The sequence below is a fragment of the Lepidochelys kempii genome, chromosome 2, assembly GCF_965140285.1.
Source record: "Lepidochelys kempii isolate rLepKem1 chromosome 2, rLepKem1.hap1, whole genome shotgun sequence".
NCBI lineage: Eukaryota > Metazoa > Chordata > Testudines > Cheloniidae > Lepidochelys > Lepidochelys kempii.
The window spans coordinates 30,154,123-30,180,648 of record NC_136381.1 but is presented as its reverse complement, the minus strand read 5'-3'; the positions used below and the strand labels follow the sequence as shown (position 1 = coordinate 30,180,648).

The 26,526-nt window shown below is 39.6% G+C and overlaps 1 protein-coding gene across 2 annotated transcripts in view; it reads right to left on the bottom strand.

The window, feature by feature from the left end:
• CSMD3 (CUB and Sushi multiple domains 3) overlaps positions 1 to 26,526 on the bottom strand; it is a 1,215,628-nt gene that overhangs the window by 127,714 nt on the left and 1,061,388 nt on the right. For both annotated transcript variants that reach the window (XM_073330296.2, XM_073330291.2), the window contains 4 exons: positions 25,854 to 25,967; positions 15,572 to 15,760; positions 15,033 to 15,179; positions 8,359 to 8,547 (listed from right to left, as the gene is read on the bottom strand). In XM_073330296.2, coding sequence (XP_073186397.1) covers positions 8,359 to 8,547; positions 15,033 to 15,179; positions 15,572 to 15,760; positions 25,854 to 25,967 — 639 coding nt within the window. The remainder of the gene's footprint in view (positions 1 to 8,358; positions 8,548 to 15,032; positions 15,180 to 15,571; positions 15,761 to 25,853; positions 25,968 to 26,526) is intronic.

The following is a 26,526-nucleotide window of genomic DNA, read 5'->3' as shown; positions in this document are numbered from 1 at the left end:
CTAATTCCTAGCTTTCTGAGTTTTAATAAAGTGTCACCACACAAACCCAATGTTGATGTAGTAGTTTCCCCTTGAAATAACCCCATCAATTTAACACACAAAGTTACTGATAGAACTGTACTTACTGAAACTGGTGACAAACTTGAAATGGCAGATGTTTCACTGCATCTAAATAATGCTGCTCTTCTTGTAAAATTTATGTTGCCATTTTGATTAATATGCCATTACTGTAGAATAATTTTGTAATAGGAATACCTGAAGTTTTCTAAAGTGCTTCTTACCATAGCATCTAAGCATTCAATGAAGTGAATAGGATCTGCATGATAATGTCCAAAGTGGACATTTAGTCTTTTACCCTTTCCAAGTTCCAGGAAGTGCTGGTAGGTTTTTTGTTTATTTTTATGAACAGTAGCTATGGTGGAATGATTGAGGGGAAGAAAAAAGTAGGCAGTGTAGCTAGCTCTACAATTGGTGAAACTTTGGCTTAACTCTAATACAGTGGTTCCCAAACTTGTTCTGCCGCTTGTGTGAGGAAAGCCCCTGGAGGGCCAGGCCGGTTTGTCTACCTGCCGCGTCCGCAGGTTCGGCCTATCGTGGCTCTCAGTGGCTGCGGTTCACTGCTCCAGGCCAATGGGAGCTGCTGGAAGTGGCGCAGACCAAGGGACGTACTGGCCACCGCTTCCAGCAGCTCCCATTGACCTGGAGCAGCAAATCCTGGCCACTGGGAGCCGCGATCGGCCAAACCTGCAGACGTTGCAGGTAAACAAACCAGCCCGGCCCAGCAGGGGCTTTCCTTGCACAAGCAGCGGAACAAGTTTGGGAACCACTGGTCTAATATCTTCTGATGGATCATTCAACAATCAACCCCTCTTAATTGAGACTTGTTTATACAGATAAATGTGCTGTGCTTTATAGAGATAAATGTGCTTTCATAGAATCATAGAATATCAGGGTTGGAAGGGACCCCAGAAGGTCATCTAGTCCAACCCCCTGCTCAAAGCAGGACCAATTCCCAGTTAAATCATCCTAGCCAGGGCTTTGTCAAGCCTGACCTTAAAAACCTCTAAGGAAGGAGATTCTACCACCTCCCTAGGTAACGCATTCCAGTGTTTCACCACCCTCTTAGTGAAAAAGTTTTTCCTAATATCCAATCTAAACCTCCCCCACTGCAACTTGAGACCATTACTCCTCGTTCTGTCATCTGCTACCATTGAGAACAGTCTAGAGTCATCCTCTTTGGAACCCCCTTTCAGGTAGTTGAAAGCAGCTATCAAATCCCCCCTCATTCTTCTCTTCTGCAGGCTAAACAATCCCAGCTCCCTCAGCCTCTCCTCATAAGTCATGTGTTCCAGTCCCTTAATCATTTTTGTTGCCCTTCGCTGGACTCTCTCCAATTTATCCACATCCTTCTTGAAGTGTGGGGCCCAAAACTGGACACAGTACTCCAGATGAGGCCTCACCAATGTCGAATAGAGGGGAACGATCACGTCCCTCGATCTGCTCGCTATGCCCCTACTTATACATCCCAAAATGCCATTGGCCTTCTTGGCAACAAGGGCACACTGCTGACTCATATCCAGCTTCTCGTCCACTGTCACCCCTAGGTCCTTTTCCGCAGAACTGCTGCCTAGCCATTCGGTCCCTAGTCTGTAGCTGTGCATTGGGTTCTTCCGTCCTAAGTGCAGGACCCTGCACTTATCCTTATTGAACCTCATCAGATTCCTTTTGGCCCAATCTTCCAATTGGTCTAGGTCCTTCTGTATCCTATCCCTCCCCTCCAGCGTATCTACCACTCCTCCCAGTTTAGTATCATCCGCATTTCATGTGCTGTTTCCTGGGATTTGTTAGCTGTATTGTCTCAGAGGGGAATAGCTGTATCTTAACAAGATGGAGAAATCAAAGTAATAAGACACTTCTTCCCATGCAGGTGCTGAACACTTTATCTCTGAAGGAATCTCAGATGATATTAGAAGGGAAAATTAAAAAAAAATAGAAACTAAATCTCCCATATGACAATGCACAGAGCTGTCACTAGGCTAGGCCTCCATTTCATTCCTGAGAAGAATAAACCTCTAAGAAACATCCAGGTAGGCCTTGACACCAAAAATATTTTTTTCTTGGTAGTGAAGGCAAAGTTAGTTTCCAGTTGCACCGTATTACATCTATTTAGGTACATATCAGGCCCCATCACCATTGTATCTGAATTCCTCATAATTTTTAATGTATTTATCTTCACAACACTTCTGTGATGTAGGGAAGTACTACTATCCTCATTTTACAGATGAGGAATGGAGAATGATTTGCCCAAGGTAACACAGGAAGTCTGTGGCAGAACAAGAAATTGAACCTAGGTTTTCTGAGTCTTTGGTCAATGACCTAACCAGTAGACCATCCTTCCATGCTTTGTAACCTGTAGCTGGTGTTCAGTTTGTACTATAAACAGACTTGCTTTTTCTTCATCTTTTTTGGGGGGAGGGGACAGGGCCTTGTGTGAAGCAGATTAGTTTTGTAAAGTAATTTTGTAAGGCAAATAGAGGAAGATACTAAAATAAATATGACTGCTCCATTGCTTTTTTTTCTTCAGAGGAAATGAAAATCAATTCAATCATACAGAATCATTTTCATTTTGGTCCATCATGGACAAAGCAATATAATGAATTAAGCAATGTCGATTCATAATACCACTTTAACTCATTAGGATAATTAAACTTAATTTTATTAATGTATTTTTAAAGAATTAAAAAGCCATGTTTCACATTGTTATATGAATAGCATTCCTAGACATTCTGGACTTGGCTGCCCTCTCAATTTCATCTCATTTACAACATAATCTGTGAACACAAAAATTGTGTTACACTTAATAATTTTATAGTAATTTTCATCCTTGACTCTCAGAGTGCTTTTCAAAAATGGACAAGCATCCTTACAACTAATTTACAATTAAGGGACAAAAACCCCACTACCTAGGTATTTATGTAGCCCCCGTTATTGTTGAATCTAAGCACCAACGAGCACAGAGATCAATCAAATCCTTACATTTCTGGCTAGTGAAGTCCAGTGGAGTAGTAGTGAGTCCTTTGCTGATATAGACTGTAAATATCTTCCTTAAGGAAGGCTAGGTAATAGTTGTTTTAATGGAAGTATCTGTTTGGCTTCTGCACAGAAAGCCATCTCATCACACTAATAATCTATCCAACTATTAACCAGTGTCTGGTCTTCCATTTTTGTTCAGGTTTATGGAAAAGGGCAAGCTGGCTGAGATTTCCTTCTGAAAGGACTGAGGTGATCATGAAGGGTCAGAGAAAGAACAAAAGTTGTTGTTGGAGGTTCTCTCTGTCCCTCATTAAGATTGTTCTGCCACCATTTGTAAGTTAAGGTCAGGTTAGATTCCCATTTGCTTTTAGATAATCAAAAAGCAGAAGTGAGCAAAACTGCTTTTCTCCATCTGGCCAGGACATTGTGAACTTTTCTTAAGAATGCAAACCTTGCTAGCATGATCTGTGCTTTTGTCATGTACATGGGGCTCCATCTTGAACATGTAGTTTCCCCATGGAGAACAACCAGAGATGGGCAGAAGGGATTGCAGTTTAACATGTACTGCTCATACAGAACCAATACCAACATCTAGGCCTCCCTCTCATCATCTTAAGTACAATTAGATTTCACAAGTGGTTAGAAAACTAAATCAGAAATACATATAACCTCAAAAGTACAATAGGGCCAGCCCTGAATGGAGAATTTGTTTGTAAGTTTAAGATAATGAAAAAATTGTATTTATATTTCTTTTATTTAGAACTCTTGGCACTTAAGTGGATTTTATGTGGTTTTTCTTTCTCCTGGAACCATTAGTTGCAAGGTAGAATTAAGAGTCAAACATTATTTTCTGCACTAACCAAATACAGGAACATGTGAACTTTTACTTTCACTATATTACTGTTAATTTTAAAGAAAAAGATATCTCCTGTAAATTATCTTGCTAACCACTGTCAAAATTCTCAGACATTTCTTAAGCATCTGGGATGCAATCAGACAATTTGTCCAACTGCTCATGTGCAGTTGTGTGATCTGGAATAAATGTACTACACTTTACAAAAGATAAGAATAGCCCAAATATTATATTTTTTTCATATTCTGTAAAAAGAGGATTCAACTCTTGTAAACCAGAAACAACCTTATATCCAAAGAATTCTAGAAATAGATACTAATATTTGTCATACACTGCTGCACCTCAGATATTTGTTCATACAGTATAAAGGTATTTCAGTATTTTGCCTGTCAAATATGCTTTTCATCTGAGAAAAAATATGCATTGCTGCAGCATAGTACAACGAACAGTGTAATTTTAACAGTGAGGTCAATAAATCCTGTAAATTCTTTTTTCTTTTATGGTTTTGCATCTTTGGCATACCAGTCATTGCAGACATGACAATGTATTACATTGAGAAGTTAGGGGATTCCGCTAGATATTCTTTTATGCCATTTGCTTTGCTTGCTCAACACATTTTCTCTAGATTTTAGCCCCAAGGCATCGTGCCCGACACCAGCACAAGAAATTATGCAAATTAACAATAATATTGATTTGTGGAGAGATCCGTGCAAAGCAACATTTTTCAGTGAGCTAAATAGTTAGATGAATAAATAAATAAATAAAGCTAAGCATCAAGTAATGTTGGTATAAAGTGTCTAACATTCAAGAAATGTAATCAATAACCACGTGAAAAAAACTATTAAAAAAAAAGAAAACTCCGCAGAAGTTGAGGATCTATGATTTTTTGTAAACACGCACAAATTTTCACATTTGAAGCAAGATAATAATTGTATTCCAAAATGCCATTGTCATCCTGCTTGCTCTTTCAAAGCTTTATTATCTTCATGGGTTTTGGTAAATTGTAGGAAGCTTTACTGATTTATACAAGATGCAGAGGATTTGTGTCACTAAAAACTGGGCTAGGCACTCAGACAATCATTTCACAATGTAATTTCTGTAGAGTACATTACAAATGCACAACATTTATTTGCCTGAAATTTATAATAATCTTAATGTGTAAGACAGGATCTCTGCTACTCTTCAGTCCAGAGGAAGGATGTTTTCATATTAGCTTCAAAGCAGGGATTCAGTTAATTGCCACACGTTTCAGTATGAGGTAGGGTTAATTTTTTAATCCACTGCTGCTACACTGGGTCTTTTCTATCGAATGGACATATTTTAATTATAAATACAGTACAAAAATAAAGAAAAAAGTGTTTACTCTAATGTTAACAGTTGTGTCTGGATTCCACAGCAAAGTGCCACATTATGAAGTGATGTGAAAAATGGGGTGGTATCGTCTATTTAGAACACTGGACCCAGAGCTAATTTTTCACAGATTAGTCAAGATTAAGGACATTGAGAACTGTATCCCCCTTTACCTACTATCATGATGTGTCACATTCTTCACAAAACCACGACTGAAAGGACTACTAAGACTACTGGGACTCATTTAATTAGCCACAAGAAATGCTAAAGTAATGTCTCAACTATTGCACACCAACAACATGAAGGTGAGTCTAGGGAAGACACAGATTTAAATCATATGTTGTGAAAACTAAAAATATCTGAGTAGTTGTGGACAGAGTATTGATAACAATGGAAGAGGGTAACAGAAGAACCAAAATAAAGAATTGTGAAATTGCTCTGGAGATCTGGATTAATATGCCACTTGTGTCATAAGTGATAATGTGTTTGGCTGCATGATCCTGATTCTCAGTAGATGCTTACACAAACAAGTTGTTGTTATAATTTGTCACAATTTGACTTGAATGACAATCTCCAATCAAGAGTTGATTAGGATTAATGTGGAATAGGAAGTGTGTAGCAATGTACAATGAAGTTGCATGAGCTGCATTGCCTTAAACAGGATAGCATGAGGGTGAGTATGTGTTCTGGCTCCTGCACCAGTATGCAAGAAGGGCTGTGCATAGAATGGCTCCCAGTTCACTTTCTGTCCATGTGAAGTTACTGGTCTTCATTGTATTTCCTAAATTTGGATGAATACACAAGAACTGAGTGAGACTAGCTTTGATAGGCACCCTAAACATGGAAGAGAAGGTAGGGCAAGAGACAGGGCTATGAACTTATCAACCATCCTCACCAACCAGCATAGCTGGCTGCCCATGGAGGTGGGCACATGCTGCATATCCTTAAGAGGGTAGCAGGACTGTCTGTACTCCTTCTGGGTGCCAGAGAGCTCTGAAAAAACATGATCTGTTAGGCAGAGAAGCTGGAGCGACTGTTATTAGGGTAGTGCTGCTACTCCATGAAACAGTGTGAAATGCATAATCTTGCTCCAAGTAAATACCGATTATTAAAGAACATTAGAGAAGCTTATTGACTGTGTTTGTTTTCTATGGGCCATTAGGGCAAGGGGTTACAAATTTGATAGAATAAATGGGTTCAGCTTTATAACAGCAAGGGTTCACCTCTAGTTGAGGGCATGTGGTGATGTCCAGGAATTGCACTAAATCAGCTCATCTTTTGGGTGCTCTGGCCAAAGCATAACCAGCAACAACTACTTTTAGGGCTGCATGGGCAGGATGTAAAGTCTCTGATGGAGTGTGAGTTGCAGGCACATAACAATGCTGCAACCACCTTCTATAAACGGGACTTGCTGGAAGTAGATATAACCAAGGGGCAAATCAAGTCCATAACTTGCATTATAGTTAAACTTCATTAAATGCTTAATTATAATTAATTGGCATTTAATTAACATAAAATATTATTAAATTTTAGAATATATTATCAGTGGGTGCAATGAATGAATACCAAGTGATTAATAAATATTTTTTCAAATAGTTCTTTACAACTACTTACCAGTTATGTAACAACTTCAATTAATAAACCATTTAAAAGGTATAGTTACTAAAATCAATTAGTATTTTCATTTAATAGATTTAACTATTTTCTTAACACAAAGTTACTTATTTGAGATATATAGTTAAAAATCTGATCAAGATCCATGACTTGCTCTCATCAAGATACTCCTCATACATTTTTATCCCGACAATCAGGAAGGTTAAAAGAATATAACACTGCACATGTAACACCTGCACTTCATTTCTGAGCACTTGAAAGTCTGGAAAACATTCATGCTTTTAATATTTTAATAGAAAGTGAGCAATCACAGCTTTTGACAGGGTGTTTGCTTACATATATTATACTGTGCATAATATAAACACAGAACTCTTATGTTTCAAAAATGTTCAGTTGAAAAGTGTAGCTCCCCAAAACTACTTGTGGAAAATTAACATGGAACAAACTTGAATTTCACTTCTCTCCATAGGTCAGCAGGAACATAGTGTCTGCATACATATAAGCAGCTCAAGTACTTGGTTTGCACATCCCTAATGAAGGTCTGCCGCTTCTGTAATTGTGTGATTAATGAGGTCTGAGAACCTTGCATGAATAGTAAAATAGAATTATCATTTTGTCCAAGTTTATACAACAGAATAATATAAATTCCTTGTATTTAAAGAAAACAAAGTGTAGACAGCACACTTCATGTTTGATGAATATTCCTAATCGTTTTCTATACAATAAGATACATGTTACTGACACAATATCATTCTTCTTAAGAAAATATATGTTGTAAACCAAACTGTTAACCACACAGTCATTTCTATTTCATTATTAAGGAATCGTACTGTATCTTGGCATGCTATTTCGAAGAGAGGAGATGTTAATATGAAGAGTTGTGTCCCAAATGATTAAATGTAAAAATCAATTTGAGGCTCAAAATATTAAGGTAGACATCAAAATCATCAGATGATTTTATTTAAAAAAATCCCATTTACTTTTCATTAGAAATCTCATGAGTTCTAGTACTTTCTGGTTCTTTATAGTTGGTGGATCATGAATAAGCAAGAATAAATAAGGAATAGTTATTTGGCACTTCTAATCCTAATCCTAATAGAAACATATAACACTGAGAAATGTGGAAATGAAAAACAAACCAACAATATAAATTAAGGGAACTTTTCTGAACATCCAAAAAATAAATAAAAGTAAAGTTGGCTTCAGTTTTAAGTGAAGATTCAGGTGAGATTACATTTTATTTAGGTCAATTTGCTCACAATTACATAAAATGTGATACAAAATGACTTCCAAAGTCATATAATCAATAGTTGCTAACCTTAGCAGATTCTGTTAAAATATTTGATTTACTGGTTTTGTTTGTAGGGCTATATTGGCAGGAAGATTTTGGTTCCTATGAATGAAAATTAAACAATTTTATTTTAAATCAGAAAAACAGATGGCCTAAATCAGGAGAGGAGAAAATAGTCTGCTAAAATGTGTGTTAATATGTGATTAAACATATTTACCTTGACAAGCTGGGACTGGTGCATCCCATGCATGATATCCATATGGAGATTTCCTGCATACAGCGGTACTTTTCCCAACAAGCCTATATCCTCGATCACAAGCCCAGCGAACCATACTGTTGAGCTGTCCACCTGTCTGACTGACAATGAATCCATGTGGAGGGGACTCTGGAGTACTACAGTAAAGAGCTTTGGGAAAAACAAAAAAGAAAACAAAACACTTTTTCCCCCTCTCTTAAAGTATGGTAGCCAAATCTGAGGGTTTTATTCAGTTTCTATACTAACGCTACCTGAATTATTTGAGAATTTGCCTGTGTAAGGACTGAGAAAAGACATTAAGATTCTGATTCTGGCATTCTACATTCAGTAGTGCATTATTCAGAAAGTAAAGGTGGTGCAATAAGGCCTAATAAGGACTTCAGGATTTGGTTCCCAGATGGCAAATGTGAAATCAAGACTCATTAGAACAACCGTTATTATAACAACTTCTCCATTGAACAATGTACAACAAAGTATTTTTGTTCCATGATAGCATAAAGAAACTAAATGGCATTAATATTTACTATGAAAAATGCCCTTAATAAATCAAAACCAACAAGTGTACAGGCCAAAGATTTTCTTTTTCAGATTATTGTATTTTTTTTTGTTCACAACAAAAAAATACTTCTACAGAAGTCAACCATGTGTGAACTAAAAGTGAATTATTAAAAATTACAGTACAACAATCTTAACTGTACTTCTGAATGTCCCAAATGAACCTGCATCAGTTACTGTGCAGCTGCATTTTTCTCTCTTTGAAATTCCCCAGAAATGCTAGAGGACGTGCAAAATGTTGAAGATAGGGAAAGCATCCCTACAGATCTTTATAAGTGTGGGGAGAGATAATAAAGTTTAGAAATAAGGTTTTAATAATCGGATAGGATTTTGGCCCAGATTCCTAAAGATACTTAGATGGTTAACTTCCAGTGGTGGTTATATATCATTCTTATACATTTTTAATTTGCTTGTTTTACCTTATGAGAGGAGACTCAAAGAGCTTGGCCTGCTTAACCTAACCAAAAGAAGTTTGAGGGGAGATATGATTGCTCTCTATAAATACAGCAGAGGGATAAATACCAGGCAAGGAGATGAGTTGACTATGTGGACACAAGAACAAAAACTGGTCATCAAGTTTAGGCTTGAAATTAGACAAAGGTTTCTAACCATCAGAGAAGTGAAGTTTTGGAGCAGCCTTCCAAGGGGAGCAGTGGGTGCAAAAAAAAAACCAACTGGCTTTAAGACTGAACTTGTTTTGTTTGGGGGACTGTGTACTGAGTCTAGCGGCCTGCTCGGCAAGGCTAAGAGCTTCTTAATGATGCTTTGATCCGTAAACTCTTTAGCACGCATCAACCTTTAACCTGAGGTCGGGGCTACTCAAGAAGACCAGGGCTTTAAAAAGCCCACTCCTAAGCAACCAGAGGAGCTAGCATCCAGTGTCAGTTAACAAGAGTTTTGCGAGGGAGTTTAGAGGGGAAGTATGGGGCAGGGGAGCTAGATACTCTTAACATTCTTTAAACTTATGGCAATAAACACCCCCCTCCCAATAAAAAAAAATACAACAAAGGAAAGAGATTCAGGACTAAAAAGAGAATGCAGGTAGAAGTCCAGCAACAGAGTCGGGGCTATTCAATTTATTGCATTCAATGCAGCATGTTTGATTATCTATCCTATGGGCAGGTGGTGTATGTATGCATTTGGTGCAAGGAGCTCCTGGCCCTGAGAGACTGTGTACAGGCTTTGGAGACCAGAGTGGCTGAATTGGAGGAGCTAAGGGAGACAGAGGTACATGGAGGAGAGTTTACAGGAAAGAGTAGAATGGTCCCAACCCTGGTCGACAACCTCTGTGCTGTTGAGGAGGATGAAAGTCTCATGGAAGAAGAACATCAAACTGGAGCAGAGGGAAGCAATCCCATAGTTGGGACACTCCTTCCAGATGATGTTGTGGTATCCTCTTGCTCTGAGGATACCTCTCTGGAGGATGGAACTCCAGTTATTGGGAAGAGACAGGTAATAGTTATGGGGGATTTGATCCATTAGAAACATAGATAGTTAGGTTTGCGATGACCAGGAGAATCATATGGGTGACTTGCCTGTGTTATAAAAAAGGTGATTATATGCTATTTTATATGAATGTTCAATAAGTTTGTTCTTATAACTTAGCATAAGTTACTAACTTAGCATATGTGATTAAAGTAGTTGAAGCCTTACGCCGAGGTTAAGCTGACCTGAGAGGAATGCTGAAGAAGCAGCTTCAAAACCAGTTGAGACTGCCCGTTATCACTGAAGATAAGAAAGAATGCAAGGAATAGGACTGACCGTGAGGGCAGTGTTACCAACTGTAGAGGGTATAATTGCAATTTCTGAGGGGCGGGGTCCCTCTCCGGAGGCACCCAGCTCGAGCTGTATTTCTGTACACCAATAAAAGATGCCTGTGTAGATTGGACTCTGAATCTAGAATTCTGTGGGATCCTAGAGTCGAATCAAGCACCTAGAGGGGTGAGAGAAAGGGCTAATTGTTTTATTTTTCTTGACACCTCCTGGGTGAGAAGGTTGCAGATCTCTCAAGACATCTAGCTAGACTTATGTGTAGCACTGGGGAGGAGCCAGTGGTCATGGTACATTTGATACCAATGACATAGGGAAGGATAGGAGAGAGAGGACCTGGAGGCCAAATTTAGGCTGCTAGGTAAGAGATTGAAGTCCAGGACCTCATGGTAGCATTCTCTGAAATGCTTCCAGTTCCACAAGAAGGGTCAGTCAGCTAGGCAGAACTGCGGGTCTCAATGTGTGGATGAGACGATGGTGTAGGGAAGAGGGGTTTAGATTTACTGGGGAAACTTTGGGGAAAGGGGGAGCCTGTTCAGGAAGGATGGGCCCCACCTAAAGCAAAATGAAACCAGATTTCTGGCACTTAAAATTAAAAAGACTGTAGAGCAGTTTTTAAACTAAGGGCTGGGGGAAAGCCAGCAGGTGCAGAGGAGCACATGGTTCGGACAGAGACATCCCCTAAGGGACGATCTATTAATAGAGATTCTCTATGTCCTAGTAAGGAGGAGAAGATGGAAGATAAAATATGGGTAGGTCTGGATGAGAAACAATCAAATGAAAAAGAGTCCCATTCAATTACATCACGAAATGGCAGATAGCTGAAAAGTGACACATTTTTAAGAGCGTATGTAGAAATGTTAGAAGTCCAAATAAGATGGGTGAACTAGAGTGTCTCATATTAAATGAGGATATTGATATAGTAGGCATCACAGAAATTTGGTGGAATGAGGATAATCAATGGGACATAGTAATACCAGGGTACAAAATATATCAGAAGGACAGAACAGGTCATGCGGGTGGGGGATTGGCGCTATATATGAAAGAAAGCGTAGAGTCAAATGAAGTAAAAATCTTAAATGAACCAAATTGTAATATAGAATCTCTATGGATAGTAATTTCATGCTTGAACAACAAGAATATAGCAGCAGGGATATAGTACTGATCACCTGTCCAGGATGATGATACTAACTGTGAAATGCTCAGGGTGATTAGAGAGGCTATATATATATATATAAATAAATAAAATAAAACAATAATAACGGGGGATTTCAACTTTCCCCATATTGACTGGGTACATGTCACCTCAGGACGGGATGCAGAGACAAAGTATCTTGACACCTGTCATAAATATAAAGGGAAGGGTAAACCCCTTTGAAATCCCTCCTGGCCAGGGGAAAGCTCCTCTCACCTGTAAAGGGTTAAGAAGCTAAAGGTAACCTCGCTGGCACCTGACCAAAATGACCAATGAGGAGACAAGATACTTTCAAAAGCTGGGAGGAGAGAGAGAAACAAAGGGTCTGTGTCTGTCTGTAGTCGTCTTGGCCGGGGACAGAACAGGAATGGAGTCTTAGAACTTTTAGTAAGTAATCTAGCTAGGTATGTGTTAGATTATGATTTCTTTAAATGGCTGAGAAAAGAATTGTGCTGAATAGAATAACTATTTCTGATAGTGATTGTCAGCCTACAGAAAAAGACAATTCCCTTGTCTCTGCTCTGGGCCCAAATTAAAGCAAAAAACCTCCAACTACTTGGAAACCTGCTTACCCAGCCCAAAGAAGAAAAAAAATTCTTTTCAAACCTGTGCTCCTTGTAAAACAAAAAACAAAAAAAATCAAAATCCTAAAAAAACCCCTGCCACTTTTGTTTCCAGGCAAATGGGTAGAGCACACACCCCCTATTTACTTTTAGGAAGAAAAGAAAAAAAAAAAACCTCTGGGTTGGAAGACTGTGAATTTCCCTGCAGGAGTTAAGTACCCTGCCCTCCAGGCAAAGAAAACCTGCAATTCACAAGATAATCCCCTTTTGTCTCTGCTTGGCCACAAAGCAGAGAGAAACCAAGCTGCTTTCAGTTTCAAAGCTGCCTTCTGGACTTCCTAAAAATTCCTTTTTAAAATCTGTATTTCTAGTTCAAAAAATCTCAACTGGATCTCAAAATGATTTCAGGTTAATCCCACCACTGTGCCACCATGTCAAGGTTCCTCCCCCACTCTGAACTCTAGGGTACAGATGTGGGGACCTGCATGAAAAACCTCCTAAGCTTATCTTTACCAGCTTAGGTCAAAACTTCCCCAAGGTACAAAATATTACACCTTGGACAGGCCGCTACCACCACCAAACTAATACTGGTTACTGGGGAAGAGCTGTTTGGACGTGTCCTTCCCCCCAAAATACTTCCCAAAACCTTGCACCCCACGTCCTGGACAAGGTTTGGTAAAAAGCCTCACCAATTTGTCTAGGTGACTACAGACCCAGACCCTTGGATCTTAAGAACAATGAACAATCCTCCCAACACTTGCACCCCCCCTTTTCTGGGAAATGTTGGATAAAAAGCCTCACCAATTTGCATAGGTGACCACAAACCCAAACCCTTGGATCTGAGAACAATGAAAAAGCATTCAGTGTTTTACAAGAAGACTTTTAATAAAAAATAGAAGTAAATAGAAATAAAGAAATCCCCCCTGTAAAATCAGGATGGTATATATCTTACAGGGTAATTAGATTCAAAAACATAGAGAACCCCTCTAGGCAAAACCTTAAGTTACAAAAAAGATACACAGACAGAAATAGTTATTCTATTCAGCACAATTCTTTTCTCAGCCATTTAAAGAAATCATAATCTAACACATACCTAGCTAGATTACTTACTAAAAGTTCTAAGACTCCATTCCTGTTCTGTCCCCGGCCAAGAGGACTACAGACAGACACAGACCCTTTGTTTCTCTCTCTCCTCCCAGCTTTTGAAAGTATCTTGTCTCCTCATTGGTCATTTTGGTCAGGTGCCAGCGAGGTTACCTTTAGCTTCTTAACCCTTTACAGGTGAGAGGAGCTTTCCCCTGGCCAGGAGGGATTTCAAAGGGGTTTACCCTTCCCTTTATATTTATGACAACACCTTACATGACTGCTTCGTGGAGCAGCTAGTCCTGGAACCCATCAGGGGAGACACAATTCTTGTTTAGTCCTAAGTAGAGTGCAGGATCTGGACCAAGAGGTGAATATAACTGAACCACTTGGTAATAGTGACTATAATATAATTATATTTAACATCCCCATGGCGGGGAATACACCACAGTAGCCCAACACAGTAGAAGTTAATTTCTCTTATGAGAATCCCTTGGTTTGAGGTAATATGTATATTGTATGTAACTATAATATTAAGGTGTTAGGTATCAGTATCGACACTCAGTTGACAGTCAACAGAGCAGTGAAACAGAAATTTTTACCTTTCTTTGTGACAGATTCATTGCTCTCCTCTACTTACAAAGTATACTATCATATATAGGGAGCATTTTTGCTTTTTTCAGTTTTGAATTTAAGGACTCAAACAACCTAAATTACTTCCTTTCTTCATTATTTTCCAACTTTTGGCTGGAACCTCTCCCAAATCACAAGATGCTAAAATTAATTCCAGTATTCCAATAACTTCATAGATATTCTTGCAGGCATTCTGAAATGTAAACTCTGGTCTCTGAAAGGGCTCATGTTGCCACATTCCACCGGGATGCCACCAAGAACCCTCCATCAATGGCCGGGTGGCAGAGGTTGCCTTGGTACACCTACTCTTCTTTCATTTCATGTTTATTTAATTTGTTGCCTAAAAGAGTGGACAGGACTAGTGGCCATACTAGGGGTTCAACAAATTTGATACTTATCAGAAAGTGGTAGCAATAGTTACCATATCTGGGATCTGACCATAACAGATAAGCAATTTCACAGTTGTCCCCCTCCCCTCCCCCACATTTTAAGGCATTGTGCAGCACTTGGTTGGCAGTTAAATGGAGTTGTATGCAGCTGTAATGCAGAACTTGACGCTAGGTTTCAACTAGTTTTCTATTCTGAGCAGCAGAAATTAATTAACTCTTTATGTTGAGTATTTGCTATACTATTCTAAATAAGATATAAATATATTTTATAAAGATATTCTATACAGAATCAGTTATCTGGTTCAAATATAAAAGAGATCTGATTTTCTTTTCAGTTTTAGAAGCTTAGTATCTAATAAAGTAGCTCACATTATCCTTGTACACATGTAAATACATTCCATATTGAAGTTTTAAGCAGATAGAAAAGGATACATTTGAATTACATACCTATGTATCTTATCCTGAAACCTCTTTTGTTGGTGCCATGATCTGCTGACCAACGGAGAAACACTTCATGGCCATTACTGGATATATTTAGAGAAGATGAGTAATCCCCACTTAGGGAAATAAGCAATGAGCTATGACTATTTGGTCCTTGATACAGGAGGAGGAAAACAATGAAAACAAAGGTTAAAATTAGACATGTATGAAATGTTCCTGGAGTAACGGTAAATGAAATAGATTTAACAGTGGAATTTACATTAACCACATGCTACATATTATTGAACGGATTATAAAAGATCATTAAATAGTATAATTAAATATTACATATACACACACACACTCACACAGTCAAGATGATTAGTAATGCAATACAATCTGGAAAAGCAATGCAATCTAACATCACTACTTATCCTAACAAACTCAAGTAATGACTTATTTAGACAAAAACAGTATTTCTATTATATGTCTAAATGGCAGGGGATGGGGAAGGGGTGCCAAGGCATAAATATAAAAGCATCCAAAGTTGTGTATCCTGTAGTTACCATCGAACACCTCAAGTATATCAAATTCCTTTTCTGTCTGGAAGAATTCAAAGAACATGCTGATATTATAACCCTTTTCCACAGTAATGGTCCAAGCGCACATTTGGAGGTTTGGGTAGCTGTCAGGGTAGCCTGGGCTCAATATGACTCCTGTTGAATCCAGACGCATTTCATTGACCGGGCAAAGCACTATGAAACACAGAGATTATTTAAAAAACTCTAATTACCACCATACATAGAATTTTGTATGACTTAGTTTTTTTCCCCTAAGTTAAAGAGCTGCATTACTCACTTTATTTCTAAGAATATGGAACAAAAACACTTAATTAAGGGATAGTAGACAAAGTTTGTGTTAGCCAGCATTTCCTACAAATTATGTTATAGAAAATAAACACACTAAGGCTGAGAAATCACTGACTCATGGGTTTTATTCTCCTTACATTATCTGGAAGACCCTTTGTTCTTTCAGACAGAACATTAAGTGAGCCAGGCTGAATTGTTCAGATAATAAACCACAGCTTTTATTCCTTTCTTTAAATAATAATAATGATGATGATGGAAGATAAAGTCTCATGTGAACCAAGTTTAAGGACTCAGTTGTGGTTTCTGATTATTAGGCTGTAAATAGCAAGAAATCACACTATTATTTATTAGAAGCATATAGTTATTAATTTTACAAAAAATGTTTGTTTTAGTGAGCATGTACCATACTCATACATCCAGTATGGCAAAATATACCGTTTCTGGTATTTGGTCTTACAATTTAACATTGTATAATTTTACAACTCCTAGATTTCTCATTGCCTCTACCCAGTGATGAGCTGCCAAAATCTTAACAACCCTATAAAAAGTTCTGATTTAAGGGATGTGCCCCAGTATGTATTTTTTGTACCAACAGAGTTACCATACGTCCATATTTTCCCAGGAGGAATTTTTAAAATTTAAAAACTCCTCCCAGACGGCGATTTAAGAACCAAAAAGCCTGAGCTGTCTGGGAAAATACGGATGTATGTTAACCCTGCCTAAAGTTCTTTTTTAAAAAGATGGGCCTGAACTAGACATGAGCTCCTTTTCACATGTGTGGGTCCCCGCCACTCCCTGGGGGTGTGCTAGGGTGACCAGATGTCCTGATTTTATAGGGACAGTCCCGATTTTGGGGACTTTTTCTTATATAGGCTCTTATTACCCCCCACCCCCATCCTGATTTTTCACACTTGCTGTCTGGTCACTCCCGGGGTGTGCACATGTGTGGGTCCCAGCTGCTCCATGCCCCCCTCATTGAAGCAGGTGTGCAGGGTTACTGACCTGGGAACTGCAGGGCACCAGTGGACATGGGGCCAGGTGCAGACAGGGGCGTGGGGCAGGGCTAGCTGGAGGCAGGGGGTGCAGGGCTGGCTGCATGCAGGGCAGGGGGTGTGGAGCTGGCTGTGGGCAGGGCAGGGGGTGTGGCAGGGGCTGGCTGCGGGCAGGGCAGGGGGTACGGGGGTGGCTGGAGGCAGGGGTGGCTGCGGGCAGGGCAGTGGGTGTGGCAGAGGCTGGCTGTAGGCAGGGGGTGCGGGGGTGGCTGGAGGCAGGGGCTGGCTGCGGGCAGGGCAGGGGTTGCGGCAGGGGTTGGCTGTATACAGGGCAGGGGGTGTGGCAGGGGCTGGCTGCGGGAAGGGGGTGCGGGGGCAGCTGAAGGCAGGGGCTGGCTGCGGGCAGGGTGGTGGGTTCTCACGGGGAGAGCGGCTCGGAGCAGCCCAAGCAGCAGGATGCAGCCCAGGCCCAGCAGAGCAGCCGGGGACCCACCAGGCAGCAGCGGGAGCCCCAGGGCCAGGGGTTGGGGGAGCAGCAGCAGCACCAGGGCTCCTGTGCAGAGCCAGGCGGCAGCCCACATGACTCCCGCAGCGCAGTGCCCCTGGCGGCCAGAGGAGGAATTACATCACTTCCCAGCCAGAGCCCATCAAAGCCTCAGTGACCCCTGCAGGGAAGTGGGTTAACAACCGGTTCTAAAACTGCTTCAAAATTTAACAACCGGTTCACGTGAACCGGTGCGAACCGGCTCCAGCTCACCACTGCCTCTACCTGCTGTAAGAATAACTTGAAATCACTGTCATGCCACTCTATAGACCTCATATATCACACAGTGCCCCTTCTTTGCTTAAACGTCTCAAACTAGTAGTGGAAAGGTAGAGAAGAAGTATTTTCTACTGGGTGAGACCTAAGACTCACAATCAAGAAATCCTTCAAATGAGGAAAATGAGTCCAACCATGCAATGAGCCCCTCCTTATAAAACAGGGTTTAAAATTAAGGAGGGAAAATTAAAATAAGTTCTACCAAAGTTTACTTAAAAAGTATCAATAACAGAACACAGGTTTTGTTAAACTCCAAATACCACATTATTCTTCTGTCTCTAATAAATACACAACTGATAAAGATGCCATGAGATGGATTCATTATGCACACATAATCATGTATACCCTTAAGTCACATTTTTTATCTTCTTAAAAGATGTGTACACTAGTGATATTTAGATGTGCATTTTGTTCCAGTGAGGAAAACTCTCAAGTTCAGATAACTCTGAATTTTCCTCCCTTCTAACTCAAAGACAGGTTGCTTCCTGGATGAATGAATGTCAGTCAACTGAAGAAAAAATGTAACGAAATGCAGCCTGAAAGTCTCAAGTTCTCCACGACTGTCAGCTCTGTTCATGAAGTCAGCCAAGGAAAAGAAGAAAGGTGTTATGCATTTGCCTTAACCTCCAGGCAACCGTAACTCTGAGTTAGCTGTTTTTATCAGTAAATCTGTCTTTTTCCCTTATATTTTTAATGTACCATTTTTTTCTTCTGCCTCTTTCTTCTTCATGGTATAAGAGTCAATGACCTACAGATCACACACATCTGTGGGCTGTTAACAGGATGCTTAAAGTTTGGCACTCAAATTCATACTAAGGCACCTAAATAAAAAGAGATCCACTGAACATAATTCCCATTGAAGTAAATGGGAGCTGTGGATGCTCAGCATCAATGAAAATCAGGCTACTAATTTAGGTGACCATGTATGAATTTAGGTACTTAACCGTCGGCAGTCACATTTGAAAACTGTGGCTTAGAAGTTTTACATAAGGTCACACAAGTCAGTGGCAGAGTCAGGAATAGAACTTGGGCATCCTGGCTCTCAGCCCAACAGCTGGGAAGGAGAAAGGAAATGGAGAAGGGCAGGCTGAGGGTAATATTCAGTGAAGCAGAGAAAGATGATATGCATATATATGAGACAGTGTAGGCCAGTGTAAATTTACTGATCTAAGGGAAGGGGGGCAAAGATTGGGAAATATTGCTCCAATTGATGCATATCAAAGGAAAACACACAGCTCTGAGGCAGGTCATATGTATTGTATTGTATTTTGTATTGGTGACCCCTTTCACACAGCAAGCCTCTGACTGCAACCCCCTTATAAATTAAAACATTTTTTTAATATTAAACACTAATATAAATGCTGGAAACAAAAGGAGTTTCGGGGTGGAGGCTGACAGCCCGCAAGCCCAATGTAATAACCTTGCGACCCCCTGAGGGGTCACAACCCCCAGTTTGAGAACCCCTGATTTACTGAAGGAATATCGGGCTCATAGAAACCATCCTCAAAGCACTCACAACAAAGGGCCAGGACACAAACAACTTCCTCCACAAACTCTGCAACATCAACAGCCTCCCTCAGAACACCATCCTTGTCACCAGAGATATCACCTTCTCTACATACCAACATCTCTCACAATGATGGAATAACTCCCTGTTTCAAATATTTACAAGACAATTGATAACCCTCAAATATCCAGATGAAACACATTTCAAAACTTATTTATCCTCATCCACAAGAATTTTACATTCAATAATAATCATTTTGTCCAAATCATGAGAACAGTCATAGGTACTAGAATGGCTCCCCAATACACCAACCTCTTGATGGGTAAGGCTGCGAGTCTGCCACAGAGGTCACGGAAGTCATGGATTCCATGATTTTCCAAGATCTTCATGACTTCAGCAGTTGCAGCAGTCGGTGTGGCTGACCCCAGGGCAAAGAGTGTCTGAACACTCTTCACAAAGCAGTCACTCTATACATGACCTATCAGTCCTCATCCTAAAAGGAAACCTGCATGACACTTTCAAAAGACGAATCTGGGAGCTTAAATTCATAACTTTGTAAGATGCTACAAATCATGTATTCAATAGAGACTCTGGATTTATGGTTCATTACAACAATCTGTAATCCACTAACAATCCCTCACCAGCTGTTTCCCACCCACCCCCTTCCTTTCCTCCCTATGACTGGAGGGATGTTAATAGGCCATTTCACCAAAAAGAACTCAAATGTGAATTGTGGAACTATTAACTATTGTTTGTAACCTGTCCTTTAAATCAGCTATTGTACCTAATGACTGGAAGATAACTAATGTAACACCAATATTTAAGAAGGGCTCTAGAGGTGATCCTGGCAATTACAGACCGGTAAGTCTAACATCAGTACTGGGCAAATTAGTTGAAACAATAATAAAGAATAAAATTGTCAGACACATAGAAGAACAAATTGTTGGACAAAAGTCAACATGGTTTCTGTAAAGGGAGATCATGTCTTACTAATCTGTTAGAGTTCTTTGAGAGGGTCAACAAACATGTGGACAAGGGGGATCCAGTGGACATAGTGTACTTAGAAGTCCAGAAAGCCTTTGACAAGGTCCCTCACCAAAGGCTGTTATGTAAATTAAGTTGTCATGGGATAAGAGGGAAGATCCTTTCATGGATTGAGAACTGGTTAAAAGACAGGGAGCAAAGGGTAGGAATCAATGGTAAATTTTCAGAATGGAGAGGGGTTACTAGTGGTGTTCCCCAAGGGTCAGTCCTAGGACCAATCCTATTCAACTTATTCATAAATGATCTGCAGAAAGGGATAAACATTGAGTTGGCAAAGTTTGCAGATGATACTAAACTGCTCAAGATAGTTAAGACCAAAGCAGACTATGAAGAACTTCAAAAAGATCTCACAAAACTAAGTGATTGGGCAACAAAATGGCAAATGGAATTTAATGTGGATAAATGGAAAGTAATGCACGTTGGAAAAAATAACCCCAACTATACATACAATATGATGGGGGCTAATTTAGCTACAACTAATCAGGAGAAAGATCTTGGAGTCATCGTGGATAGTTCTCTGAAGACGTCCATGCAGTGTGCTGTGGCAATCAAAAAAGCAAACGGGATGTTAGGAATCATTAAAAAAGGGATAGAGAATACGAATATCTTATTGCCCTTATATAAATCCATGGTACACCCACATCTTGAATACTGCGTACAGATGTAGTGCCCTCATCTCAATGAAGATATTCTGGCATTAGAAAAGGTTTAGAAATGGGCAACTAAAATGATTAGGGGTTTGGAACAGGTCCCATATGAGGAGAGAATAAAGAGGCTAGGACTTTTCAGCTTGGAAAAGAGGAGACTAAGGGGGGATGTGATAGAGGTATATACAATCACGAGTGGTGTGCAGAAAGTGAATAAGGAAAAGTTATTTATTTGTTCCCATAATATAATAAAAAATAAATATAAAGTGAGCACTGTACACTTTGCATTCTGTGTTGTAATTGAATTCAACTGACCCACACAGCTTTTTACAATACAAATACAAAATGTTGGGCCTAGTTCTCCATTATTGTGCATCATGCGTATGAATTGATATCAGTGAATGTAAAATGAAACCAAGTAAGAATACTAGTGGTTTATACTCACATTACACTGGCTAAAAAATCTGCACAAGGTGAAAATCAGAACCATCGTATCTAATAACAAAACATTAGACTTCAGCAGTTGCAGCAGTCAGTGTGCAACTTCTTTGTTCTTCTTTGTAAAAAGCTACTGTGTAGCTCTCAAACAATATATTTTACTTGAAACTAAGGTTACTCCTGAGGGCATTCTGCTCCAAAAATTTCAAAATTCTGCACACAATATTTTAAAATTCTGCAATTATTATTTGTCAAATAAATGTGAAGGCTCCAGCATGGCATTGTGGAGCACAGGCCACTGGCTGCATAGAGGTGGGAGATTAATGTGCAGCTTCCCCCCCAGGACACGGACTCAGCGGTGAGTGCATCCAACCCTGACACAGCACAAGGATCTAGCATGCCCCAGAAACACCCCAGGGCCCTCCCACTCCATGCCACGTGCATCAGGTGTGGGCAGGCAGGCTCAGAAAGTCAGAATCCAAGTGTGAAGGGGCTTAGTATGGGGGGATCCAGGTGTGGGTTGAGAGGGTTCTGTTTGGGGCAATCTGGGTGCGTGCGGCTCAGTGGGGGGATCCAGGTGCAGGGGGGAACTGGATGCACAGGAACTTGTTGGGGGCTTCAGGGTTCAATGGTAATGGGAATCTGCAGGGGAGGCAGGTGAAGATGGTTGGGGGTCTGGGTGTGTGGGGGATCAGTGAGGAACCCAGATGGTGGAGTAGTGGAGCTAAGTGGGGTGGGGAATCCATGTACATCTGGTTGGGGCTTGGTAGGGTGGGGATGCGGGTGGCTAATCGGGGTGGTCCAGGTGCGGGGGAGTGGGGCTCATTGGGGGGGGTTCTGGGTGCAGGAGGGGTGAGGCATGGTGGGAGGGTCTGGGTACGATGGGGCGGGTCTGGATGCATGGGGTTTGGCGGATGGGGGAGCAGATCCCTGTACAGTGATCCCTCCCCCTGCAGCTGAGGAGTGATGGGTGCAGGAAGTGGGGTGGGAGGGAAGTTTACAGAGCTTCCTAAAGCCAGGGAGAATTCTGGGGGTGGGTCTGACATGGCCCCATTTGCCGTGCAGGGGAAGAGGAAGTCCTGTCCTCCCCAGCCCAATCAGGACTAGCAGCTGAGCCTGACGCAGGGTAGGAGCCACTAGCCGGGTCTTCCCCTATCCCACCCCACAGAGATTTACTTCTCTGCTGGCTGCCCTGAGCACCTGAAACATACTGCTTGGGAGGGTCGCATGACCATTCTTGTAGCTTATCTTTGGTTCCCCATCAGAAAGTCAGTTTTCTGTGGGGAAGCAGAGAAATCTGCGGGGGTATATACATTTTGCACATGTGCAGTGGTGCAGAATTCCCCCAGGTGTATAACATGAACCAGCAGCAGTTTTGACAGAAATTAAGTTTATTCCTTCATCTACATAGTGGATTATATCCTGCATAATTAAATGATGATAGTATATAAATCAAACAGTGTAGTATAGCAAATAATCCTTGCGTGCAATAGGAGTTACTATACTTCTTATCCATACTGCCTTTAGTATAATAAAAAATAATAAAAAAAATAACTGATGAGGAAATATGAAGTTGCCTATAGAGCTGATACACAGGGATGTATATATTATAATTTCCACCCAAAAATAGAAATGAGAGAAGTTATCTGTTGTTCTAGGCAGCCAGCTTGAATAGGTATTATCTTTTTTTTCTTTTTTAATTCTCTGAATTTTTCTGTTTTCTCGGGCTGATAAATGGTGAGATTATGTTTATCTGATTCTGCTTGAGGCTAAAAACAGGAGGTGGACTAAAATAGAGGGTATTAAAATATTTAGTATTTATATTGAGAGTGTATTTATTAGTCAGGGTAATGAAGTGAAGAGTCCTAGGTTTTTATCTCAGATGTGCCAAAGACTGCATGTGTGATTTTGGTAGGAAATTTTTAGAGGATGGCTTAGGTTATGTGCCAAATCCATATTTACCAGTAGGCACATACATAAATGGCCTTGTAAGAAAGCATGCCCGAGGCATCTGAATTTCCTATTGAAGTTCATAGGAGTTGAGGGTACTCAACATTTTCCAAGACAATGTTTGGAAATTAGATTGATTCTTATTTCTTCAAGTGTATAAAAATGTGACGGCATGATCCTTTCAAGAGCAGGAATGGGCCCTTCTGTTTTTAAATTGGGAATGTAAAAAAAGAAAAAATATGTATGTCAGTAATTTTTCAACTCACAACTGAAATATGAATACTGTAGTCATCACTGAGTTGCAGACATTAAACAATTACATTTCTAACAACTAAATTGTGCTTTTAGTCTGAAACTCTTTTGGAATTACCAAAGAAGCTTTCACATATTAAAGCATTAACATTTAGCAGTAGTGGATTTATTCACAATTCATAACTTGCCACTATTCCAAAAATATACTTTAATTGGGAGTGTTTTCTAAAAATGCCAATTAACTCAAATTGCTTCTTGGGCAAGAAAACATTTGATGAGAAGGAGAGAGATTATATAAATCTGTTTCTAAGTTAGAATGCAAAAGTTTAAAGTAAAACCAGATGGTAACGTCCTGCATTTAATGCTAATTTAAATAAATGTTGTGTTTATGTGCCTGATCTGCAAGATGCTTCACACATCCTGCTAGATAATGAGGTCCCTCCACTCCCACTGAAGTAGAGGTACAATGCAGGAGCTGTTCAGCATCTTGCAGGATCAGGCCCCCAAATATTTCCAACTCATTTCCATAAATTGACATTTTCTGATGCCAGTTTTCTTTTTTATCTCTAAACTGTCACGTAAATATTTGTCAGTGTGGGCTGCTAAACACATCTCTTAAAGCACTGGTGAGACAGCAATAGACCACATTATAGTTACCCAATATTATTAAATTAAAGAGAAAGATTTTAAGAGTTGAAATCACCAGTGCCAGATTTCCAATTAGGCACAGTGGGCATGTGCCTAGGGGCGCCGGCATCCTAGAGGTGCCTAAAATTTAAAAGTGGGTTAAAAGTTTCATTTTTATGGAAAATATGAAGGTCAGCTATAGACGGGGGGGCGTTGAAGATGCTGTGCCTAGGGGCGCATAAGGTGTAAATCTGCCCTGGAAATCACCCTACTGCAGGGCCCCACATAAACCCCTTGTTGAGATTGCACAAGGACGCAGAGGGCAGAAGAACCATACTGGGGTACATCCCCACTTCATGCATTCTGAGAAGAAGGTCTACGTTTAAGATGTTGTAGAGGCCAGTACTCCACTCCTTTTCAAAAAGTCCTATGGAATGTACTAGAAAAACATATGTAGGATTTTTGAACCATTTTATGGAACTTGATAAGGAATTATGTTTCTTTCAGAGAAGTCATGTGCATGGAATGAAGTATTCTCTAGGATGGTTCACTCATGGTCAATTTAAGTCAATGGGAGTTTTCTCCAAGTGCAAGCACTTCTGCTGTGTCTTGTCCTTTTGTAAGCCATGCGAGTGTAGAGGGAAGGCTCTTTGGGATTTACCTATTCTTTTCTATTCATCTTCTCATATCATTCCAATCTTCATGGTTTCTGGACACTTATTCTCCCAAATAGCTCATAGGGGCCAGCCAAAATCTGACCTAAATTAGTATTCATTCAAAACTACTCAAAGACACCAGTCTTCTATCCAGAATAGTTACAGTGGGGTTTCAACTTACTGATATTTGATGAGCAAACTCCTTCCCATTCAAACACCCCTGACTGACAAGAAAAAAAACCAAAACCCTAGAGAAACTATACATAAGGTGCAAGGTCATTTGCATAACCTTTTAAATCCCACAAAAGCCATCTCAAATTACTTTCAAATGTCACCAAAATATTCTACCTTAGTATAATGTCATGTATGTCAAAGGTAAGAAAGATTGGCTTAATTTAGAATAAGTTAATGGTTGTCAGGTTTATAATCTAGATTTAATTTAACAATGGAGTGATGATGTGACTCTCCATAATATTTACGCACTGCACCAAAAGAGCAAAACCAAATACACTCCAACATGTTGTAAAACAAAATCAAATTAAAAACAAACTCCTTCCATGACTGTTTCACTTAAAGCGATGACATTTTATGGTGTTATTCATTCCCATTGTGCTATTTTATATGATTTATCTACATTAACATATTCATTTCCTTAATAATTTTTGATATTATTACATTCTTTAATAATATTGAGATAAAATAATATATGAGAAATAAGTTCATTTGTATTTATTTGATTTAGACTGCCCCCTTCCACTTTAGAGCATGAATTGTGAAATAAGCAATGTACCCTCACACAATGTAACTGAAAGTTTGACCTGCATAATAGTAGTACTAAAAACTCATTAAATACCATAAATCATTAATAATAATCTCATTTCAGCACTCTCTAAGGTATTAACCATCCTGGGAACACTGGCAATACAGAGGGAGGATTGGAAAGATTTTAAGTATGACTCCATAAGTCAATTAAAAGCAAAGCTTAGTTCTGCAAACACCATTCAGCTGGTACATTATAAAAGTAATAAATAATAAGAATAGAAAACCTTGACAAGAAGGTGGCACTCCATCCATCTGAAGTCTTTCTCCCAACCTACATGTTAGAATTTCATTACCAACCAATGTAAAGCCTGGATGACACTGGTATCTTATTATGTCCCCTATATGATAAAAAGAAGAGAATGTTTAAACGGCAATTAACAGGGATTTTCAGTTTTGAAAACAGTATTGATTAATGAAGTACACTTGCTGCCCTATATAATGTGCTATATGACCACTGGCATGAAAAACTTTGATTAGGCAGAGGAAATGTTGTGATAATCATTCTGCTGCACACTGTACCACATTTATCATTGTTTCCAATCATGGTATTAGCATGATTATTTCTTTGATTTTTGTTACCTTTCTGAGCAACCCACACATTTGTAGACTTTTAAATATCTATAATTTATCATGTAGCTGTCATGGTATTAACTAAAAGGATAATGGTACTAATTAGTCAGGCAAAATGACAAATTATTTAGGCAAAATTATTCAAAACAGAAACTTATGTATCTGTTGGTTCACAAACATACATACATATATTAAACAACTACTAAAAACAAAACAAACCTTGGCAGCCCCAAAACTATATTCAGTTGGACCATCCTGTTTCCTCCATTCTGTTTATTTTCCCTAGCTCATGGAAATTTAGTTCAAGCACCTCTTTCAATTAATTTT